Raw genomic sequence first — 22,170 nt, forward strand, 5'->3', positions numbered from 1 at the left:
CTAATTAATACTTGAACTCGACAACTAAGTTCATTTTAGTATTTGAACTTGAATTCCGTGCCACATTCTCACTTGAAAATTAAAAATAAAATAAATTTTTTAGGTTATGGTGTAGCACAATCATAGAGTGTCACATTATCAAACTTTTATATCATCGAAGTTCTATAACTAAAATGGACTTAGATACCTAGTTCGGGTATGAAAGCAAAAAAAAGTATAGGTACCAAAACGGATCTAATTGTAAACAACTAAAAATTTCATTAACCCTATAAATTATTAAAAAAGAATTAAGATGAGGTTTTTTTTTAAAAATTGATCTGGGCTTTTTTATAATAAACCCAACAAGTTAACTCAGCCACTAAGAAAAGAAGCTTCTCTCTCCTTCGTTATAGGGTTTACGAATAACCTCGATTTAATTCTCTTCTTTTTCACCGTTTCATTCCATCCTAGAGAGCGGAGCTCCCTTCATTTGTCGGGTTTTGGCTCAGATCGACTGCCGGGTAAGAATTCGTGCCGTTGTTTCACAGTTCGACTCCTTATTTCTCTTCTCCTGAAGATTCTTCTCATTTGAATCTCTGCCATTATCGTTTTTACACAGCTTTTCGTTTGGAATTAGGGGCCGACCATAGGCTGGTTGACTGAATCGGTTTCCGTATTGGGTTTTTTTTTTGGTATTGTAAGCAATTGAAAGAATTGGAATCATAAATCCATAAATGGATTTTGGATTTCTTTGTCTTTGTTGTTTCAGAAAGTGATCTGTTTGTAATTTATGCTTTTCGTTGGTTTAAAATAGTTAATTATTTTGGAGTAGCATAGGGATAGTGCATTGCCAGGTATCAAATTGTACAATGTGCTTGTCACAGGTTTCCAGTGAGAACTCTTCATTAGTATCTAAATTGTGACTTAAAATTTGTCATAATAACCCATGTTTTGTATCGGTATTATAGTGACCGAAGCGCTCATATATTTCATATACTAATTTTAATTTTATTATAGGATGGATGATCTATTTTCAGTCAATCATCCAGGACCGTTGTTTGAGTTTTCATGTTGCCCTTTGTAAATCCTCTGGTCTCTAGCTTGAGTTATACGTGTGTTTTTTGTGCTATGTTAGGCACTCATTAGTTATTTGTTTTGCCTAAGATCTTGAGCTAGATTCCTGGTGAAAGAGCTTGCTTAGTGAGAATAGGTGTGTTATGTTTTTAATCCATGGTATGTTTCTTTGTTGATGTTATTAGGTATTTCATCTTGGGTTGGTGGTGACATGGGTGATTTTCCAATCCAAATTAGCACCAGGCTTATCGACCGACTAACTGAAGATGATGAGAAGGTGAAGAAAAGAACAAAGAAAACTAAAACCAGGGTGCCACGAGAGCCTCGACTGCCAGAAACTAAGGTAGATCAGCCGCAAATATCTGATGGTTCTGAACAACAGAAAGGGACTAGTACAGGCACCGGCTGGGCTGTTCCGCCTCCCTTGTTTATGCCTGTAAACCAACCTCCTTACTCTGTCAGTGCAGAATTGGATGCAATTCGATCTGTCGTTAAAGAGAGCGAGAACGTAGTAGAAAAGCTGCGGAAGCAGGAAAAGAACATGGTGCAGGAAGTAACACAAAAAGCCAAGGATCTTCATGATAAGGAGTTCAAGATACCAGAACCAAAGCCTATGCCTTGTTCGGTTGAGAGTAATGCTTGGATGACATGCTACAAGGAGAATACTAATGACCTTACTAAATGCGCTCCTCTGGCGCAAAATTTTGCAGAATGTGCTCGCAGAGTCAGGCAGCTTGCAAAACCAGCTGATAAGTAGTCTTTGATAGGGGCAAATTTTCAAGTCATAGAAGGAGTGCAAGCCACTTGCCATTGCAAATAAACCAGCAGACGAGAAAATCTACCAATTTGTTTTAACACCCTTGTAGGGTTACAGTTTGTGCCATTTTGGCATCTATCGTCTCATACTTTTTGTTAACATCTTCTACTTCTCCCTAAAGGCTTTGTTTTGTTACTTAATATGTTGAAAGCGACTTGAAATGATTGACATGATTTTCACCATTTTAATTTTGGTGCTTTAACACCAAATATTGTTTTCATTAATGTCACTATTTATTGAGATAAAGCAAGACTCTAAATTTGGTAATTTTTTATTTTTGTATAATTAAAGTATCTTTTGTGATTGTGTTATAATTTCTAAAGATTAATCCTTTTGAGATTTCCTCAATAATGTTGTTGAAGTTGACATCTCTTCTTGGAATTTTAAGTGTGCAATGTCTTTTACCACTACATTTAATACTTATTGATTTAAATTTCTTAAATTTTAAACATATATAAATAACTCAAAAAATATTAATTTTATATTGTTAAAAAAATTTAAATAAAAAAAATTATGGCATGGTTTAAAGGTTACAACGGATGTTAAAAAATGCATAATTTCAACAGTCATTTTTCCTTTTCCCGTCAAATACTCTCCATCGGATTATAAGTGCTGTTAAGAGGTTTGCTCACTTGGGGCTGCCCTTGGTTTTGTGTGTGACAAGGATTAACAGAACCCAAGGCTTGAAAAGGTAAATTGCTCTGACAAGCCAGAAGAGAAATGGTTCTTAAAGTAGTTTCTGTAGCAATTTTCGTGTTTCTTATGTTGACGTTGAACATGTTTTGGTGGAGGACAACCCGCTAAATCAAAAGATAATGGCATCCATTTGATGAATTGCCTTCCAACTTACTCGCCCAAAGAATGTTGATGCCTTGAGGGGATGGGGTTTCGGGATTTTGACCATTTTAATATGGATAATGATTTAGCCTATCATTAATGTTTTAATTATATTATTATTTTATTACATTTTAAATATATATGATATTATCTTAGATTTATTTGTCGTTTTTTTTAATCTATTAATGGTGTACAGAATAATAACCCTTTTAATATTGTCTTCCCCGCTAGACGCTAGACAGGCATGGACAATGATAAAAATTTGAATGCTTTATGGGCTAGCCTTCCAAAGCACATCTATATTTTAACCTTCCTTGATTAGATACCCAATCGGAGCAATTCTCTTCCTAGACTTGGAGAATTATCCATGAAAGTATTGATTTGCTTAAATAGGGTCTTCATTGGAGCGTGGGAACATGCATGATATTATGATTTTGCATGACCAATGGATTCCTAGTTGTTTGCTTTCGTTTTGCGTCTCCTCCCTTCTATCAAGATCTTGGAATGATGCATCTTTATGTTCGTATTTTAACCATGCAAAGCATAAAATTATTGTGAAAATATTGATTAAACACCTACTTCATGGTCAACTTGGATGGAATTTCCCAAAGAATGATGGTTCCTTTAATAATTTCTCTAGGTGTAGATCACTCTCGTCTCACTCCCTTCGTGCTACGACCTCAGGTTGTTGTAGTTGCTGCCATGGGCTACCTAGTGCAGGCTGAAAACATTTATGGGGTCCCATTGTGGTCCCAAAGATTTAAGAACCTGCTATAGAGGGCATGACACGATGCAATGGCAACAAACTAAAATATTGCTCAATGGATCAGTGGAGTAGATCCCTGCAGCCTGAGATTATGGAGTGGAAGTGAATTTGATTAAGCACATCCTCTTTTCTGTCTGTCTTCAAGGGTCGTATGGGATGCTTCGAGGTTTAGCTACAAACCACTACAAGAGGAGTTCTCGAGTGTTAAATCTTGGTGGGATAATATTAGTGGCTATTTTGAGTCTTTCATACTATTGGGTTTTTTCCCAACCAGTTCAATCATAATTAAATAAAAATAAAAAATGATAAATTACAACAATAGTTACTTGCTTATTCAATTTGTTCTATTTTCATCACCTAATTATTGTTTTTTTTTCATTTTATTTGTTGAACTTTTTGAAATTAAATATTTTAGTCATTCATTCGTTAGTTGACTAACGGGTAAGTCTAATGTGGGCTTTATTTTATTAGCTTAATAATAAATTTAATCTTTCAATGTTTTCATATTTTATCAATTTGATACCAAATTTAACAAATTTAGCTTACAATGTTCACAAAATTTATCATTTTAATCTTAATTATCAATATTTTAAAAATATTTAAAAATCTCAAAATTAAAAAAATATATAAAATATAAAAATATTTAATATTTTCACCCTAATCTTTTTCATGTAGCTGAATGCAGAATGCAAAGAAAGTCGTTGAATGGATTTCTTGGAATCGAAGGTTGGGATGTTTAAATGACCATGTACTAATGCCAAAATTTTCAAGTTTTTAGAGGTTTTCCCTCGTCTTATTTATTAGATGGTTTGTTTTCCATTTAAAAAAATTTATTGGAATGGAAAGATTATTATATGAATAGTCTCTGGACAATACTTAGGTTGCGAAGGTTTTTTTTACTCATAAATGATCGTTTGCTTTTCCTGTTAATTTTTATTATGTGTTTATTGTTTTTTCAGACATTTTCAATTTGTCAACTAGGAGTTTTACAATTCGATATTAGATTTTTTATTTTTATTTTTTGTAATGACAAAAGCAAGAATGGAGCTGTCCAGTGGTCGACCGTCATGCCACACTATTCGTCTTAGATAGGAGATGATGTTGTCGATGCTCGAAGGAGATGTGTATTGTATATGGGAATGGGGAGATAACCCTCCAATAACGCTGCAGCGCCACTCGTTTCTGTATCCATGTTGCGGATACTATGAAAAATGGAGAGTGTTGGTTTTGATTGATGGGAATGGTGGATGGGAGAGAGGCTGATTCCTGTGTCGGGCGGGATGTCATTAGTTTTGCATGAAGGGGCGGTTTAACACGTGATTTTACATCGACAGTGCATATGGCATAGCCAATACACCCCTAATCGGTGGGCCTCACTTAAGCCTCCTTTATTCCGTTGTTTGGTTCTTGGTAATGCTATTACAGGTGTAATACATTACTGCCCTAATTGGTGAAATCCACCATTTCTAATCCGTCCCTTTTGCTCAGTTTAGGTGCTGCTTCACTTTAGCCTCCCTGTTTTACCCTCTGCCTCTTCTGTTCCCCTTTGCCTATTCTGTCGATTTGCTCCCTTCCTTCCTTCTACCTTCTGCCTTCTACCTTCTGTCGATTTGCCCTAAGAGCACGTTTCGCCCGATTTGCTCCATCTGTTTCTTTTCTTTTCTTTTCTTTTCTTTCGATTTGCTCCCTCTGTTTCTCACAGTTCCTGCCGATTTGCTCAGTTTCAACCGATTTGCGTCTTCTGTTTCTTTTCTTTTTCTTTACAACATTACAAACCAGTTAACCTGTTGTAAGTTTGAGACCATTTCCATAAGGATAAGATGGCAGAGAGACAATGAAACTATGTTCTAAGTTGAAACTAGCTTAGAACTAGTGCAATTGCCTATGTTTTAGTTGTTTTTTTTTTTGTCTCATGTTTGTGCCTCTTGATAAATTTTCATTCTGTCCTCTTCTTCCCCTCTCACTAAGACAATCTTCCTCTTGCCATTTGATTTCTTCTCTTCCCTAACAGGAAAGGATGTTGTGTCCCTGATATGTTTTGTCCCTTTGATGCCATCTTTTCTTGTCTTTGGCATGTAATAGGATCTGGGCGAATAGGCAATCTGCTGCTAGGTCAAAGGAAAGGAAGATGAGATATATAGCCGAGCTTGAGCGGAAAGTACAGACACTTCAAACAGAAGCAACACCACTTTCTGCCCAACTTACTCTAGTACAGGTAGTTTCATCCGCCCAGCACCTTCTACTCTTTTGTTTCCTATACTAGTGTCGAGATTCAAGGGTCCGTTTTCATTTTCTTTTACTTTTATATTTCTTTTATTTTATTCATTTAGATCTAATTATTCATTTGATTCTTCTCATGGTAACTTGTGAGCAGAGAGACACCAATGGTTTGACTGCTGAAAATAGTGAGTTGAAACTGCGCTTGCAAGCAATGGAGCAACAAGTTCACTTGCAAGACGGTGAGCGCCTCTCAAAAACTTTTCGGTTAAACCAATATCCTTGCTTTATTGATCTATTATTATTATTATCATTATTATTAATGGAAAGACATTATGGACTGTATGATATCTATTGATGGTTTGAAAGATTTTACATGTGATAATTTGGTTGAATGGGGACTGATATAGTAAATTAGATTGAAGCTGCAATGAGTTTGATATGCGTCCTTCACATATACTTACCGTTCTAGACATTTAATAGCAGGGGTGCTGTGTGTATGAAGGCAGGGAGAGATATCTGCACCTTAGTTTTTATTGTCATAAGCTAGAGCTGGGGTTGGTCCAAATACTGGTACAATTGGCATCTGGTTCCTGAGATGCTACCCATTGTTTCAATGTCCTGTTATTTTGTCTTAAGGTCATTATACACTGGTATGGATCTTATACTTTAGCAAAGAAATAGTATTTCCGGGAATTTCTTACTGCTAATTTATCATCATAAGAGTGCAATATGTTGTTTCTCAGACTTGAAAATGCTTTGGAAGCAACAATTTTACCCCTAGGAGATACAGCATTTGATCATATGTTAGAAAATGTCCTTTGGTGATAGGATTTCCGATGCTGTTATAAGCGATAATTGAATGCTAGGTTTATATATATATTAATAGTACTGGTGACCCTACTTTATAAACGCTTGCCTATGTTAAAGAAAATATATTATTGTTATGCTGAATTAAAGTGGTTCTCAACTGGTTAGGTCGATCATGTGGCCGTATGCTATAAAAATATAGTGTAACTAATTATATGTGGGATGATGAAGGAGCTGCAATATGTGTTTTCAACTTTCTTATGCAATTTTAGCTAATTTCTAAACATTTTCTCTCAAAGAAGTAGAATTCTGTTTATTGATCATTAGATTGAACTTTCGGCATATAAACTGTTACATAATTGTGCTTCTATTGCCTAATTGGAAAATTTTGAGACAAGGATAAGTTACACTAGTCCATCGTAAAGTTATAAAATTGCTGCTGCTGTTGTTGTTGTCAATAGTTGTAGTATAATATGCAGTATATATCTAATAATTTGTGTTTTGGTAGGTTCATACAGACATATGGAACACACATAATAGTCGGCATGGCTATCGGTGGTCAAGATTTAATGTGTTAGGCAAAACTCTTCCTTTACAATTCCTACATCCGAGCTTAGAGGGTATTTGGAGGACCTCGAAGATGTTATGTTTTCAGATGGGAAAAGCCCTTCATTAATACAGAGAAAGTTAAGAGATGGCAAACAAAAAGTATAAGCACCTCATTTATATTTAAGGGCCCTTTCTTCTTTTGTTCGGTAAACACTGATATTTTTACTAAATGCCGTATATTTATGTAGGTGCCCGACATCTTTAACCGTATTTTGTAGTCAAGCGCTATGCAGTTGGCCAGCATTGCAGAAACATCGAGCGTTCGGCACATTGAGGTACTAAGCCATTGAGGGCTTGGTGGTGATTGGCAAAACCCTTTTGCTTTCGAACCCCTTGTCCTCTGTCTCTATGGTTTTCTGATTCCAGTTCTTTATTCTTAAAAATCAGATCTAAATTTGTTTATTGTGATCGCGATTCTGTTCGTTCTAAATAACTTTCTCATTGACAAAGAAAGTATGTGTTCCATAAAGAACTGCAAAAAGTTCAAAAACAAAGAAAGTAGTGTTAAACCACTAATGAACATGTCTAGAAGTGTGTATATGGTATATGCCCCGTGTTTTGAAGTCTTTACTCTTTAGCATGTTGATAGTATTTGCATGTTGAATTTTATATAAGCAAATTAAGTGATCAGTTTACTAATGCAGGGAAGAAGCAGATGAGTTGTGCCGAACGCTGGAGGAGAAAGAGGACAGTTCATGTACTGCCTCAAATCAGTTTTCTTGTATCACAATATAATGAAGCTTGCTAAACAAGTTATGCGTGCAATTTAGTTGGAGAGGTTTTTTGTTAGGTCATGTAAAACTTTTGTTGGTTAAACTATTAGAAATTCAAAAGCAAATTGGGTCCTCTAATATAAAAATGAGCAATTTAGTCCTTATATAATTCGTTTTGAAGCAAACAAGTAACTTTTGAATAGTTTTAATATTTTTCTTATCTAAGTGCTCGTGGAAAAAATTGAAAATAAACATGTCTAAAAGTTTAATCATAAAAAAGCCATCTTTCTACAACAAAATATAGCCAAAAAAAAGTTAAAATGAACGAAGAAAACAACATTGAAGACCAAAATTGCTGCAAGTCAAATCTAGAAACAAAAATGAAATTGAGAAAATAAAATTTACGCTCTAAATTTTAGAATTCGAAATTGTTGATGCACAAACAATAGAATCCTAATTTGTCAATAGACAGAAAATCACTGATGATATGAGTTGAAAGGTGCTTTACGATCGGAAATGGAATACATAATTGGGAATATGAAGAAAAACCCTAATTCATTATGTTGTTAAGTAAATTTAACTTGGGTTGCTGATGGTAAAGTAACAATCATAAAATTATTATTCAAAGTCAAGTTCAAATATTTTAATATTTGATAGAAGAAATTGATGAAGTTTGTTGATACAATCATAAGAATTTTATTAAATTATATATTTTTTTAAATTATATTTAATAATAATTATTTTAAATTATATTTTATAGTATTATATATTATGATTTTAGTAAATTCATATAAGAATATTTAATACTAAAAATTTTATTAAATTATATATTTTTGTTAAATTATATTTAATAATAATTATTTTAAATCATATTTTATAATATTATATATTATAATTTTAGTAAATTCATATATTTTATTAAATTATATATTTTTATTAAATTATATTTAATAATAATTATGTTAAAATATGATTAAATTATTTATTATTTATATTAATAATCTTATTAAAATTTAATAACAATAACAATAATCATTTGCCTAAATAAATTTATGCTAAGGGTATTTTAGTCATTTTAGTTTTTTCCATTATGCTATTACACCTTCATTCCATTCAACCAAACACAATATTACTATTACGCCTCTATTCCATTACATTCAGTCAAACAATTAATTTGCTATTACGCCTTTATTCCAGTACGCCTCTATTTCAATACAGCGAACCAAACGTGCTGTTAGACTTTCAAGTTTTAAACGTAAAAGGAATTCTCTTCCTCTCTTTGCTCTCACCGCCGCCAATGGGAAAAGACTCGGCGTCGCCGTGCTCCGCAGCACCGGAGTTCCAACCGGCCTAAATAAACACTCTGCGGCATTCCTCCCAAACTCCCCATCTCGATTCTAGGCTTACTTTTTCGAAAATTAGTCCCAAAAATTGTTGATCTAAGTTTTATGCTTGAAGTATACCTTCTCCAATCTCCACTTCTAGCCATCCGATTAGGCTGATTTTAGAGTATGTTGTTCCTCGTCCTACTCAATCGCTTTTCACCGTTTGGATTTTTGAAAGAAAGCTCTGAACCCTTCATTTTCTTTTAAACTTGAATCTGAGTTTTTTGTGTTGTTGCGATTATATATATTTTTGGCTTTTTTTGTTATTTGGTTGAGGGAGGACTTTTTTTTTTTAATTCTTGCTGTTAACCGCTTAGGGGTTTGATTTAGGGGGGTTTTCTAACCGGTGGTGGATGGGATGTGTCGTCAGGGGTGGTTGGGGTTTAGGTGCACCCCAGGGTTGCGGAGTTAGTGGCCATGGGCGGTGCAATAGTAGGTTGGTGCTGCCATGGCAGAGGGTTGGTAGTAGTTTATAGGGGCTGGCAGCGGTGACCCTGGCGGCTAGGGTTTGACTAGCAGCTTCAGGTTGCCATGTATCGGATTCAAACGGGCCCGAGATAAATGCTGATACCAATACTGGTTGACGAAGTTATAAAAAATAAAAAAGAAAGCTATATAATAAAATATAGATAAATACGGATAATATAAGAGAATAAATTATATTAGATTTTAAAATTAATTTTAATTTTTTTAATCATCTTATATTTCTTTGCTTCTAAATCGTCTTTTAGTCTTTTAGTTTTATGTTGTCAATTTTTTTTAATTCTTTTAGTTTCGAGGCAGGTAATTATTTCTCATTTCTCATTTTCTTTTAATTTTTAATCAAATTCCAAAATTTGATGACACCTCTAGTGGTGTTTATAATATCTCAAATTTCGATTTTTTACTAATATTTTTTCTAGATTTTTAATGGTTGGTTTCAGTTTTTCTATTTTCATTTTTTGCTTATGATTTTTTTCAGCTTTTTTAATATTTTCTAGATTTTTAATGGTTTGTTTCAGTTTTTCTATTTTGTTGTTTTATAATTTATAAAATTTTAAATTAGTAATTGATGATAAAAATTTAATTTAATATTTTAAAAATAATAAAAATATATTTTTACTCTTGTAAAATTTAATTCTACCTAAAAACAATTTCGAACCTCGCCCTAGATTGAAGTATTTTTAAAATTACTTTATTTTTTGGTTTTTTTCTCACATAGTTTGAACGCTTCTTTTCCCAAACTTTTAATTAAATTAAATTAAATAGAGATGATGATGATATTGTAAAATAATATTTGTATTTTATTAAAAACTAATGGTGTGATATTATTTTATTAGTTAGTAAGGATGAAAGCAAAAGATCCCTTGTTGCCATATTCCACAAATCACAAACAGCTCATTCTTGGTCTTTTGTGACGTATTTCTTGATATATGCCTCCATCTGCCCACCTAGATTGTTATTCGTTAACTAGTTAGCTCCCTTTTTCATTTCATGGCTCTCCTTTTCACATTTGTTATTGCCTCTTCAATTTTGTGGTTAACATGGATGTACCTTAAATCCAAGGAGGGGAAGCCGCCACCCCCACCAGGCCCTCTAGGCCTCCCCTTAGTGGGAAACCTTCCCTTCCTTCGTCCTGACCTTCACTCCTACTTCTCTGAACTAGCTCACATCTACGGTCCAGTCGTGAAACTCCAGCTTGGTAGCAAGCTTGGGATCCTGATAACCTCCTCATCCACGGCTCGAGAAGTTCTTAAAGACCAAGACATGGCGTTTGCTAACTGTGATGTGCCTGTGGTTGCCAAGGTTCTAACCGGCGGCCGTGATATAGTTTGGAACCCCTATGGCCCGGAATGGAGAATGTTAAGAAAAGTATGCGTTATCAAGATGCTTAGCAATGCTACTTTGGATAAAGTATATAGTCTTCGCCGTCAAGAAGTACGAGAAACTTTATGTTATTTATATAGTAAGGCCGGTTCGCCTGTAAACGTGGGAGAGCAGATGTTTTTAACTATCTTGAATGTGGTGACCAATATGTTATGGGGCGGGTCCATGGAAGGGGAGGCCAGGGCGAGCCTTGGTGCAGAGTTCAGGCAAGTCATCTCAGAAGTAACAGAACTTTTGGGTCTACCTAATGTTTCGGATTTCTTCCCGGCGTTGGCCCCGCTTGATTTGCAAGGTGCAGTGAAACGTATCCGAAAGCCAACGGAGAAGTTGGACGCAATTATTGATAAGATAATCAATCAAAGGTCGGAGGAGAAGCAAAGTGGGCAGACAGTAGAGGAATTCAAGGACTTTCTACAATTCCTATTAAAGTTGAAAGATGAGGATGATTCCAAGACCCCAATGACCATGACTCATATCAAAGCCTTGCTCCTGGTGAGTCTTCTTTGATTCTTTTTAATTATTATTTGCAATGATATTGTTATTAATATTTTACAGAATTGATTTTGGTACCACTACGAGCAAAGTTCCTTTGGGTGCCCTTATCCAACAAAAGGATAAATTAGGAAAACCACTTTTGGTATTGAGCACACAGATAGTTTACAAAATGAGGCTGTTTTACCCAAATAACTAAAAAAAATATTATAATTATAAAAATAACTTAAGTTTAAAAACAATCACCAAAATAACTTAAAATAAACAGTATCCACTCTTTTTTTGCACCAATGATTGGCTAATTATTGTGTCAGACTTAAAAAATATATTTTTTTGGGTTCCGGCCTGTCAATGGCCGGAACCCATGTATTTTTTTTTTAAAATTGTGTAATATTGAAATACGGATATACGAAAGAAAAAAAACAAAAAAAAAAATTTTTTTGGTGCTGGCCTGTCAATGGCCGGCACCCAGTGTACAGTACCAAAATTTTTTTTTGTTTTTTTTTGTGTCAGAATCAGATTTAAAAATACGAAAAAAATAAATTTTTTTTTGGGTGCTGGCCTGTCAATGGCCGGCACCCAGTACACAGTACGAAGAAAAAAAATTTTTTATTTTTTTCGTGTCAGAATCAGATTAAAAAAATACGAAAAAAATAAAAAAAAATTTTGGGTGCTGGCCTGTTAATGGCCGGCACCCAGTACACAGTACAAAAAAAAATTTATTTTTTTTCGTGTAAGAATCAGATAAAAAATACGAAAAAATTAAAAAAAAAATTTAGGTGCTCGCCTGTCAATGGCCGGCACCCAGTGCACAGTACGAAAAAAAATTTATTTTTTTTCGTGTCAGAATCAGATAAAAAATACGAAAAAAAATAAAAAAAATTTTGAGTGCTGGCCTGTCAATGGCCGGCACCCAGTACACAGTACGAAGAAAAAAAAATTTAAATTTTTTTTTCGTATTTTTTTATCTGATTCTGACACGAAAAAAAATAAAAAATTTTTTTCTTCGTACTGTGTACTGGGTGCCGGCCATTGACAGGCCAGCACCCAAAAATTTTTTTTATTTTTTTCGTATTTTTTATCTGATTCTGACACGAAAAAAAATTTTAAAAAAAAAATTTTCGTACTGTGTACTGGGTGCAGGCCATTGACAGGCCAGCACCCAAAAATTTTTTTTTTTATTTTTTTGCGTATTTTTTTATCTGATTCTGACACGAAAAAAAATTAAAAAAAAATATTTCTTCGTACTGTGTACTGGGTGCCGGCCATTGACAGGTCAGCACCCAAAAATTTTTTTTCGTATTTTTAAATCTAATTCTGACACAAAAAAAAATTTGGTACTGTACACTGGGTGCCGGCCATTGACAGGCCAGCACCCAAAATTTTTTTTTTTTTTTCTTTCGTATATCTGTATTTCAGTATTACACAATTTTTAAAAAAAATACATGGGTTCCGGCCATTGATAGGCCAGAACCCAAAAAAATAATTTTTTTAAGTCTGGCACAATGATTAGCCAATCATTGGTGCAAAAAAAGAGTGGGTACTGTTCATTTTAAGTTATTTTGATGATTATTTTTAAACTTAGGTTATTTTTAGAAATATAATATTTTTTGGGTTATTTGGGTAAAACAGCCACAAAGTGACTTCTAAAAACAGTTCATAGAAAGAAAGGTTTTAATTAGATGCGTAAAAAAGAATTTAATAGGTGGGCCTACATGACTGATCCACCAGACTATTCATCGTGGTCTCTGCCAAAAAACCCAAAAAACTAGAAAAATATCTCTTCGGCATTATTATTGGTTCTCAAATGGATTCCCCGTCGTCCAGGAGTCGGTAATTATTATCCTTTGTGTTCCATCATGGCCCATTGAATTATAAAAACAATTATGAAATTGAATTCCAAATTTGCCTTGGTAACTTTGGTTATATTACATTTATATTGAAACAGGATATGGTGGTGGGAGGATCAGACACATCATCCAACTCAATTGAGTTTACAATGGCTGAAATCATCAACAAACCAGAAGTAATGAGAAAAGCACAGCAAGAACTTGATGAAGTAGTGGGCAAAGATAACTTCGTGGAAGAATCCCACATTCACAAATTGCCATATCTCCTTGCAGTTATGAAAGAGTCATTGCGTCTGCACCCGGTTTTACCACTCCTAGTCCCTCATTGTCCTAGTGAACCCAACACCGTAGGTGGCTACGCCATCCCTAAGGGTTCAAGGGTGTTCGTCAATGCTTGGGCAATTCACAGAGACCCTTCTATCTGGGAAAACCCATTGGAGTTCAACCCTGACAGGTTTTTGAACAGCCAATGGGATTTCAGTGGGAGTGATTTCAGATATTTTCCATTCGGGTCTGGCCGAAGAATCTGTGCTGGAATAGCTATGGCTGAGAGGATGGTGTTGTATTCGGTTGCCTCACTGTTGCATTCTTTTGACTGGCAAGTGCCAGGGGGTGAGAAGTTAGATCTTTCTGAAAAGTTTGGGATTGTTTTGAAGTTACAGAATCCACTTGTCGCAATTCCCACACCAAGGTTATCAGATCCAGCTCTTTACCAGCCATAGTTTTTTGATTTATTTACATCCCTTCTATTCTCGCTCATTTGTATTAATACAACATAGGCCTCCATCAACCATCAACTTATTAAACAAACGGAAAACATACAAGGCATGTTCGTTTGTTTAATAAGTCATAAACCTTATTTATTGTTAAATTATAATATCATTGTAAAATGTAATCGTACTTTCCCAGGGATGCTGTTGTGATGCCATACGACTCGAGTCATAAATACAGACCAAAAATGGGTTAGAGAATCCTTAGTTTATACTACAATACACTTTCAAAATGATAAAATTTTTTGTAAATTACGAATATTTTATCATTCTTTTGATCATATACTAATAGATTGACTTTCGTGAGATATTTGATTGGACACAGTAGCCTTCATTTTTCAAAACATATTTTCTGTACCACCCAAAGCTAGTTGAGACTTGAGACAATGACACCTCATGTTGCTCCCTGACACCGTGTCGACGCAAATGACAATATCTCTTGTGAGCTTTAGAGAATCAAAACACGTTTTTGTCCTAAATTGCAACTATCTAAGCAAGAGAAAAAGTTTGTCCAATTCTGGTTTTGATACTTATACTATGCCTTAATTAATTTAAAAGTCCTCTTTTGGATCAAAAATATATTTATACTATGCTTAAATTTTGGATTTAGAATTTATATATATTTTTTAAATTGTACAATTAAAAGGTTTATTAAGTTGAAATTTTATCAATTACCAAAAAAAAATCTAATAAAATTTGGTTTAACCAATTTTTTAGTTAATTCAATCGGTCTATTCCAAGCAATTTGTTCAAATTTAAGTTCAATACCTATGTCTTAATTAATACACCTTTTTTTTTGGTATAAAAAAACAACATTAAGTGAATACATCAAAACCAATTAAACCCATATAAAGGTATCGCTATCAGATAGCAAAACCCCTTGTACTAAAGTTGGGAATCCTCAAACAACATCAAATTTAAGGGACTATTATTCACATACTTGGCCATTCAATTAGCAACCACATTTTGGGCTCTCAGTATATGGCAAATTCTTATCTTCTGATCTCATTTGAACAAACTATTGATTAATCGAAACTCAACCATACTACTATTGGCAGCACCATCCGCTAGTAGAGACTCCACAAGGAACGCATTATCACATTTAAACTCTAACTGTCTGTAACCCTTTTCCCAGGCTATGTGCAAACCTTCAAGCATGACTTGTGCTTCAATTTGAAAGATTGTTTCCCTGCCAACCATCATTGAGAAACCACACAACCATCTCGCATCAGCATCTATAAATACCCCTTCAACCAATGGTTATAACTAGTGGACGATACTGCTCCATCCTTGTTAAGTTTAATCTATCATTGCTTCGGTGGTGACCAATATATAGCCGGCACTATAAATTTTAGTTGAAGCCAACTTAAGTTTGAATTAACATAACTCCATGCTCAAACAATACCTATATCTATACCTTCTAATTTTTTTCAAATTTCACCTGAATATATCTGTCTTAATTAATATACCTTCTAATTCATCATCATGCTGATATTTTTTTTCATAGTGATAACAACCACAAATTGAGGAGTGATAGGTAATGGAGATTTTTTTTTTCTTTTTTGGAAGTTATGGGAGATTTTTTTTTTTAAATAAGGGCCCAATATATCTTATATAGTTGAATGCGAGATGCAAACAAAGTTGAATGGATTGCTTAGTATTGTAGTTGGGATGTTGAAATCACTATATGTGGCTAAAGTTATCCACCATATTGCTTATTTTAATTGTTATCTTTGTAGTTGCCTCGGACCAACGGCAACTTTTCACCTTATTTTTTTCAAGGTTTTTAGAGGTTTTCTCATTGTTATCTTTCTAGTTGCCTTAGATCAACGTCAAACTTTTCGTTTCTTCTTTCAAGGTTTTTTTTAGAGGTTTTCTCTAATCTCGATTATTGATCACATGTTTAACATTGAGTAAACCATAAAAATAGTCACTTTTGTTTGCTTCGGATTACATTTTAGTCACTTATATTTGAAATGTTACGTTTTAGTCACTTACGTTATCGTTTTGTTATGAAGCGGTCACTCTACCGTTAAGCTCCGTTACCTCCTTACATGGCAGTTTAAATTAAAATTATTTAATTAAAAATCTATTTTCATCCCAACAATTAGACATCCAAGTTAGCATTTAAAAACTTATTTTCGCTTGTCACTATTTTTGAAAATGAACATGGAAGTAGTGGACAATTAATTCAATTTGTAAGAGTTTATTAGCCAACAAATATTTCAAATACTAAACAAAATCCAATAAAATTGGTTGAATCAATTTTTTTAAATTAATTCAATCAAATTTTATTTTATTTTTGGTTTAATGGTTGTTTCAAGTAATTCGATCAAAGTTTGGTTAAATATCTTTATTCTATTTGAAATACTCGTCAATTCTCGATTGGATCTATTTGTTCAATTCAATTCTAACAATACTAGTTAAAATTATTTTTTTATGAATATATATAATTGGGGTACTTGATATTAAACTCAAATTTTTATATCTACAACATAACGTTGTTATCGTTAGATCATTCCATCAATATTTTAAGTGAATTAATATAACAACCAACGGTGAGATTATTGACTTCATAAAGGAGAAGAAGCGTGGTGAAGAGGAAATTGTAAAGCGGGTTTGAAGGAGAGGGCTTTCCGGTCTAGGCCTTAATAAGGAAACAAACGAGATATGGTTTACAATGAAAATTAAAGCCCAAAATACATAAATTCCAGGACGCCCTTACCCACTTCGGATTTTTTATTTTTTCATAATATATAATAATAATTTAATTATATTTACTGCTGTGTTTGATACACTGATAATTAAACTTGTTCATCAACGGATCACCCTGCTTGGCCCAAAGATTCACTCAAAAAATAAGAGAGTTTGAGAAAAATATAAGTCTAAAAAATGGGTTTTAATAAAAAAATAAGATCCGTTTTCTAAACAGATTAAGCCTCGGGTAAGTTTTTTTTGACCCGAGCCCAACCTGATTTTGCAAAAAGAAATGCTACTATTTTTTTACTTTTTTTGATTGTTTTGCTATAATTTCACTATTACATTACTACTATTTTGTTGTTATTGTTTGAATATTGTATAACTCTTGTTTTATTATTAATTTTACTAGTATTTGCTTGTTAAGTTGCACTTATTTTAGTTTTATTTAATTATATATATATTTTTTAAAATTTTATTGGGAAACATTTATTTTAATGTTTTTAGTGTATTTGATGTATTATATTTTTGTAAATTTATTTTTATATAAAAATAATAGTATAAAATTTTAATACTGGTTGGTCGGGCTTAGGCAAAATTTTAAGCCAAATTTTTGGGTTGACCCGAGCCTAAAAACATACCTAAATTTTTCTACTTAGCCCGACCCGGCCCGTGGATACCCTACTAATAATGTATTTTTTTAATTTCATAAGCAACTTTCAAAACCTTCTGATTCTATTTGTAGAGTCTAAAAACTCTACTAGTATTGTATCAAATATTTTTTATTATATTTATATTTAATCGCATGTGTTTGAGGATCAAATTGATAAAATTTATAAATATAGGTTTAAATTTATTAAACTATTTAGACTTAAAATTAAATTAATAAATATATAAATATTAAGAATTAAATAGGTTAGTATAACAATTAGAAAAAATTCATGTCATCGTCTAACAGTGAGTGATTAAATAAAACATTAGTGAAATTAATTTTTTAATTTAATAATAAAATAAAAAACAGGTTAATCCCAATGCCGTACCCTTCATGTGTTCATGAATATAGTTTAGCCTATAATAAAATAGAGATAAATAATAATATATATGTAAAAGAAGAAAAAAAAAAGAGGAGAGAGTGAGAGATCGTTGATCGAGTTAATTGATTGAATCAAAACAATAGAACCGAATAGAATTAATGTAGGGAGTGTAGATTCAGCAATGAAAGGCGTCTCCTTGGCGCCCGGAGATTACATCCACTTCAAGTCCCAAGTCCCCCTTCACAAGATACCCGTAAGTATTCTTTCTTTTCTTTTCCATTGAATTTCAATTCTTCTTCATGATTTTTCTACTATTTTTTTTATGGGTTTTGTGTTTAGCTATTATGGTCTAATTATTATGTGGGGTTTTATGAGAATTCTGATCACGGAATTGCAGAATGTTGTTCTGGGTGTGCCTGGAATTTGCCTAATTCTGTGCTTTGTATATTCTGGGTGTGAATTTCTTTCGACTGTGAATGTCTTGATTTATGTGAGCTTAGATTTTTACTCATTTGGATAGATTTTGTGTTCGATTTCAATTTGAAATCTTAAGGATTGCTTTTTGGCTTATGCTAAATGATGAATTTGTTATCTCACCCGATGGCTTATGCTATTTAGTTTTTTGTTCATGAAGGTGCATTCTTTGTTTATGCCTTTTTCAATTCATTATTATTATCGCTTCAAGACTAGGATGGTTGACCAAACCTTGTTGTCGGCTATTGCATTTCTTTTTCACCAATTGTGGGTGAATCTCATTTTTGGAGTTTCTTATTTCTCTCACAGATTGGCACAAAGCAATGGCGATATTATGATTTTGGTCCCAAAGTAGTTTCTCCTCTCATATGTCTTCCTGGAATTGCAGGGACAGCAGATATCTACTATAAACAGATCATGTCCTTGTCCATGAAGGTTGTTAGCTTTTATTTTATTACATTTGACAAATTCTGGATAGTTTTTCTTTTTTATTTATTCTTTTTGCTTCTTTTAGTTCTTGGAGAAGTCCTTTGGGAGCTGATATAGGCTGTTATATCCAAAAAAGAATAGAATGAAACCTCCATAGGCTATCAGTTGCTGTGTATGTCTATATTCTTGTCCCCTTATTGCTTTTAATATTATAATCTATTAGATACTTCATGGTTATTGCTTTGACTCTTACTTTTTCCAAGTACTCATGTCCAACACTAGTTTCTGATCCATATCCATACATGAATGTGGGGATATGATCCTCCAAGAACTCCCCAAATACAAGTACTTGGAAAAAAATTGAACGTATCCTTTTTGTTGTTAGAGAGTTAGTTCTTGGCAATTTAGGATCTTATCTTTTTTTTTCTTATAACTAGAGTTTCTGAAAAAAAGAAAATAAGCATTGCCACTTGCCAGCATGAAGTTTCTCTGATTTTCTTTTCACTGATTGGTGGAAACGTAAACTTATTTCCGAGTAATGATTTACTTAAAATATTATATTGTTTATTATCAAACATTATTTAGACAAGTGAAGAAACTTTTACTTCTTGTTCAAGTCTAATAATTTAAATTTTGCAAATATTCAGGGCTACCGGGTGATTTCTGTTGATATTCCCCAGGTTTGGAATCATCAAGAGTGGATTCAAAGTTTTGAGAAGTTCTTGGATGTCATCAATGTTCATCATGTGAGAGCTTAATATATCTGTGGCCCATGCCCTTTTCAGTGCATATTTCATCTTTACTATTCCTATTATATTTTTCTGAAATAAAGAGTAGGCTCTCTATGTAACTTGGAAATATATTGCTTCTGCTTTATTAGTTTCATAGTAAGTCCTAATAGTAATTTATGTTGAATTATAACATTTGTTTAGTAGCTGAGTAACCTGTTTCATACAGATACATTTATATGGTACATCTCTAGGAGGATTCCTAGCTCAACTTTTTGCTCAACATCGTCCAAGACGGGTTAAATCCTTAATTCTATCAAATGCATTTTTGGAGACACGCAGTTTTGCAGCAGCAATGCCTTGGGCACCTATGTATGTCTTTACATTTCTTTTAATCAACTCTAGGCTTGGTATAATCAAAATTGCTTCATTTGTTTTTGTTGGATTGTGCATATCAGTAATTCATTTGCATAAGATTTGCATTACTACTGGGCTGTAAATTCGTCGGCATTTTGAAATCAAATAACCGCATGTGTGCAGTTAGTGCCACATCAAGTTAGAACAAGTTTCCTGGAAATTTTTAAGTTCCTTGTAAAATTGACTCTTTACTTTGCACATGCATTTCTTGGATAGTCTTTTCTTATTTTTCCTATATAAGCTAGTCTTTTCCATGGTATAAATTTACTTATTGCTATACATAGTTTCTTGGGTATTGAGTTCAATCAATATTCTTCTTTTTTTAGTTCCAGCTGTTATTTCTAGGTGTTTCTCCTTAACTGATCTTTATTACCTCTTGCATATAAATGTGAAAATGTTCTCAAGATATTAACTTGCCACATGCAGTGTTGGTTGGAGCCCATCTTTTTTGTTGAAACGATATGTCTTAACAGGAATTCGTGATGGTCCTCATGAACCTTTTATTGCTGATTCTGTGGACTTTGTTGTTTCTCAGGTAGGTTTCTAGCCTTGCAACCACTAATCAGTGAATTTGCATTCTCTTCCTCTGTTTGAATTGGTCATCCTGTCGATAAATGGTCTCTGTATTTCTACATGCTGCATGTGAGTACAAATGTAGTTTTGTTGGGCTTTTAACTTGGTTCTATGAGTTTAGAAATGTAAAACCAGTCAAGGTGGATATTATTCTGTTTATCATCTTTATGTCAAGAAACTATTTGTTTTTCCTAAAATTGCTCTCTCTCTCTCTCTCTTTCTCTCTGCCATTTTCTCTGGCTCTTTTTCCCTTTGTTTATCTGTAGTAAGAAAAAAATTTTCTTTATTTGAGGCCATTTGTGACTATCATTTCAGGTTGAAACGCTGTCAAGAGATGACTTGGCATCCAGATTGACTTTGACAGTAGATACTGCAACAGTTGAACCTCTTCTACTTTCGGATTCATTTATTACTATAATGGATGTAAGTTATCTGAAACTTGCTTTTCATGGGTGCATGCGCTCACTAACATGTTTCTATTTTTCATGCTTTTAAAGGAAAATAATGTTTCTTTGCTAAGCTGGACAAATGATGGTCTCTCCATTAATCCCTTCCTTTAGAAGTGAATGGAATAGATATTGTACTTGTATTTATTGTGATTTTATAACATTTTTTTTTCTTATAAGCACAACATGATTTCCTTATAGCAGCATTTGCATTCCATATACATATTCTTATTAGGAAGTTGAAAAAACTAAAGGTAAAGCTTTATCTGATAGCTCTATTGTTGACATGGTTCTGTATATGGGCTTTGAAGACAAACGACTACTCTGCAATTCCTCAACAACTCAAAGATCAGCTGAGTGAGAGGTATCCAGGTGCAAGGCGAGCTTATCTGAAAACAGGAGGTGATTTCCCATTTCTTTCCCGTCCAGATGAAGTCAACCTACATCTTCAGGTATATCTCACATATATAGTATTGTTAATACATCGAGCAAACTGTTTCTTTCAACTGGTATATCGAACATGGCAGCTACACCTGAGACAAGTTGGAGTTGAAGCTCGGCCAGATTTGGTTCAGAGCATCCCAAAAGGTGGCACCGGTGGGAGCCCTAGCAAAGAAAGTGAGAAAAAGAAGGATCCAGATGACCAACCAAAAGATAATGGAGGCAACCCTGAAAGTACATCTGAAGAAAGCCAGTTACCTCCTAGTTCAGAAATTCACAGCCTTGATGATCAGCTCCTTAGCGATGCAAGAATATGTTCCATGGGTCATGAAGATGCAATTATTTTGATGCAGTCTCAATACACTGTAGTCAATAGAATCCTTCAATCAGCTTGTGAGTTATTTATTTTCTCTTTGCTTCCCATTTATGTTGAGTCATCGTACGTTACTTCAAATAATGTTTGGAAATTCAGTCAACTGATGTAAGTAGCATAGAACATAGTAGCACTTTCTTCTCCATTGTTGTTCATACAAGCAAACTGTTGCTGAGCCGCTCGAGTTTTCCATTGACAGTGTTGTACCTGTTTTGTTATTAAAGTTATTGTTATTTAATTAAGATAATTTTTTTCATAAATCACTGTTATCTATAACGCTCATACATTCTTCAACGCCTAAGCATATATGAAAACAATGTTCAAGCATCCTTTCTAGAAAAAATAAAGGGTGCTATATAGTGTTTGCTGTCAG

General features: G+C 33.5%; 3 protein-coding genes and 1 long non-coding RNA gene across 5 annotated transcripts; all 4 read left to right on the forward strand.

The window, feature by feature from the left end:
* Positions 1–325: 325 nt before the first annotated feature.
* Positions 326–2,137, forward strand: LOC107946948 (uncharacterized). Its single transcript, XM_016881457.2, has 2 exons — positions 326–500; positions 1,239–2,137. Exon 2 carries the CDS (start codon positions 1,265–1,267, stop codon positions 1,808–1,810), a length of 546 nt encoding a protein of 181 aa, XP_016736946.1. The 5' UTR covers positions 326–500; positions 1,239–1,264; the 3' UTR covers positions 1,811–2,137.
* Positions 2,138–4,664: 2,527 nt separating this feature from the next.
* On the forward strand, positions 4,665–7,986 carry LOC107946949 (uncharacterized). Its single transcript, XR_005921939.1, has 5 exons — positions 4,665–5,688; positions 5,848–5,932; positions 7,009–7,208; positions 7,298–7,384; positions 7,754–7,986. It is a non-coding gene; the product is annotated as an uncharacterized lncRNA (long non-coding RNA).
* Positions 7,987–8,891: 905 nt separating this feature from the next.
* Positions 8,892–14,323, forward strand: LOC107946951 (flavonoid 3'-monooxygenase CYP75B137). Its single transcript, XM_016881459.2, has 2 exons — positions 8,892–11,565; positions 13,514–14,323. The coding sequence occupies exons 1-2, from the start codon at positions 10,681–10,683 to the stop codon at positions 14,135–14,137; spliced, it is 1,509 nt and encodes a 502-aa protein (XP_016736948.1). The 5' UTR covers positions 8,892–10,680; the 3' UTR covers positions 14,138–14,323.
* Positions 14,324–17,960: 3,637 nt separating this feature from the next.
* On the forward strand, positions 17,961–22,039 carry LOC107946952 (maspardin). Of its 2 annotated transcripts, none has more exons than XM_016881460.2 (8): positions 17,961–18,169; positions 18,700–18,825; positions 19,467–19,565; positions 19,777–19,919; positions 20,391–20,499; positions 20,853–20,960; positions 21,295–21,435; positions 21,511–22,039. In XM_016881460.2, the coding sequence occupies exons 1-8, from the start codon at positions 18,098–18,100 to the stop codon at positions 21,907–21,909; spliced, it is 1,197 nt and encodes a 398-aa protein (XP_016736949.1). In that variant the 5' UTR covers positions 17,961–18,097; the 3' UTR covers positions 21,910–22,039. The 2 variants fall into 2 exon arrangements, with proteins under 2 accessions (XP_016736949.1, XP_016736950.1); XM_016881461.2 differs by having other exon boundaries at positions 19,500–19,565.
* The last annotated feature ends 131 nt before the right edge of the window (positions 22,040–22,170 follow it).

The sequence above is a fragment of the Gossypium hirsutum genome, chromosome D12, assembly GCF_007990345.1.
Source record: "Gossypium hirsutum isolate 1008001.06 chromosome D12, Gossypium_hirsutum_v2.1, whole genome shotgun sequence".
NCBI lineage: Eukaryota > Viridiplantae > Streptophyta > Magnoliopsida > Malvales > Malvaceae > Gossypium > Gossypium hirsutum.

Coding starts and splice junctions, on each gene's coding strand:
- LOC107946948 (XM_016881457.2), top strand. CDS start 1,265: ATGGGTGATTTTCCAATCCAAATTAGCACCAGGCTTATCGACCGACTA.
- LOC107946951 (XM_016881459.2), top strand. CDS start 10,681: ATGGCTCTCCTTTTCACATTTGTTATTGCCTCTTCAATTTTGTGGTTA. Junction 11,566..13,513: donor ATATCAAAGCCTTGCTCCTG/GTGAGTCTTCTT, acceptor ATATTGAAACAG/GATATGGTGGTGGGAGGATC.
- LOC107946952 (XM_016881460.2), top strand. CDS start 18,098: ATGAAAGGCGTCTCCTTGGCGCCCGGAGATTACATCCACTTCAAGTCC. Junction 19,566..19,776: donor ATGTCATCAATGTTCATCAT/GTGAGAGCTTAA, acceptor TGTTTCATACAG/ATACATTTATATGGTACATC. Junction 20,500..20,852: donor TGGACTTTGTTGTTTCTCAG/GTAGGTTTCTAG, acceptor CTATCATTTCAG/GTTGAAACGCTGTCAAGAGA.